The 1,276-nt window shown below is 47.0% G+C and overlaps 1 protein-coding gene across 1 annotated transcript in view; it reads left to right on the top strand.

The window, feature by feature from the left end:
• The first annotated feature begins 366 nt into the window (after positions 1–366).
• The window catches only part of LOC104829359 (molybdopterin synthase sulfur carrier subunit-like), a 3,885-nt gene continuing 2,975 nt past the window's right edge, over positions 367–1,276 (top strand). Inside the window, exon 1 of the mRNA XM_010563545.1 lies at positions 367–385. Coding sequence (XP_010561847.1) covers positions 367–385 — 19 coding nt within the window. The remainder of the gene's footprint in view (positions 386–1,276) is intronic.

Raw genomic sequence — 1,276 nt, 5'->3', positions numbered from 1 at the left:
CTAAATGCATGGATAAACCTTTCAAAGCTCACTGTTCTCTGGTCTGAGAGGCTAATTTGCTCCAGCTGAGCCCAGCACTCACCCACCTCACTCTTAAGAAAGACACCTGTGGCACATCTTTTGCACGGGAAAAACATACCAGCCACTTGCTGGGTCATACACACCTTGTCAAAGTGATCTATTTAATTTAAGGTTTATAGATCCAAAATTACACAGCCCAAAGAAAAAAAAGAGCGCGGTCATTTTATTCACTTGACACATGCTGTCTTGAGGAGAGTTCCATTTGTAACAGTAGTTAATCATTCACAAACAAGAATACGGTTTTAAAAAATAACTTACTTGTTCCTTGCAGCAGATGATTAAGACATGGTGTACTGGTTAACTGGTACAAAATACATACTCCATGGAAATAATTGTATTTCTATTGCACATTTTTTGGAAAACTTTATCACTTTGACTTTCACTTTGTCATTTAACTTATCACTTTTAACTTTCTTACCTCAGACGTAAGAATTATTACACAGAAAGGTCTGTTTCCCTTCTCAGACATCTTTTGAAATGACTGGATTGTAGTTCCTTATCTGAGGACCTTTGGGTTTTTTTGCTGACAGTGTTGCATCCAGCTAGGACGGATGTCTTCCACCTGACCTCCTGCCTGAATCACAGCTACTGACCACAAACTCCACGTTGCTGACAACTGCAGAGTTCCCCTTGGTTTGGCTGACAGTACGAGCTCTACCTTTACTGTTGTGAGGTTACAAGTGTTACCAGGCAAACAGCACTGAAATAACCCTGGCCGCCCATGAGGACACGGGTTTGGGGCACACTTGTGCCCTGCGGAACAATTGCCATGGGTCTCCCCGCAGCACCTGCCACATACCCCACGCTGCTTTCCCCGAATCCCCGGCACCAGACTGCAGGAGGTTACACAGCGTTCTTCCACCACGCTGTCTTTCCAGGCGGGCAATCGCTGAAGGCGTAGAGTTGTTGCGGGGAGACAACTGCCACGGCAATCTCCACGCTGAAATAGAACCCGCCCCAGAAACCCTGTGATCCGCATTTTGATGGATCTTTGGCTTTTACACGTTAGGGGTACCTATGATATGTACGCGCAGTGGACATATAATGCGTGCAAGGCAGCGGGGGCGTGAAGTTTGCCATCATTTGCAATCCCCATGCACTCTGGGGTCTGAGCCCGTGAGAAAACCCGGCTTTTAAGGTGCCGTCCCCAAAATTACAGGCCGGGCTTGGGTGGCGGGGGGAGGGCCAAAGCCAC

Source organism: Haliaeetus leucocephalus, unplaced genomic scaffold (assembly GCF_000737465.1).
Source record: "Haliaeetus leucocephalus isolate CR32 unplaced genomic scaffold, Haliaeetus_leucocephalus-4.0 Scaffold169, whole genome shotgun sequence".
Classification (NCBI taxonomy): domain Eukaryota; kingdom Metazoa; phylum Chordata; class Aves; order Accipitriformes; family Accipitridae; genus Haliaeetus; species Haliaeetus leucocephalus.
The sequence above is the reverse complement of the archived record's forward strand: the minus strand, read 5'-3'. Positions and strand labels throughout refer to the sequence as shown.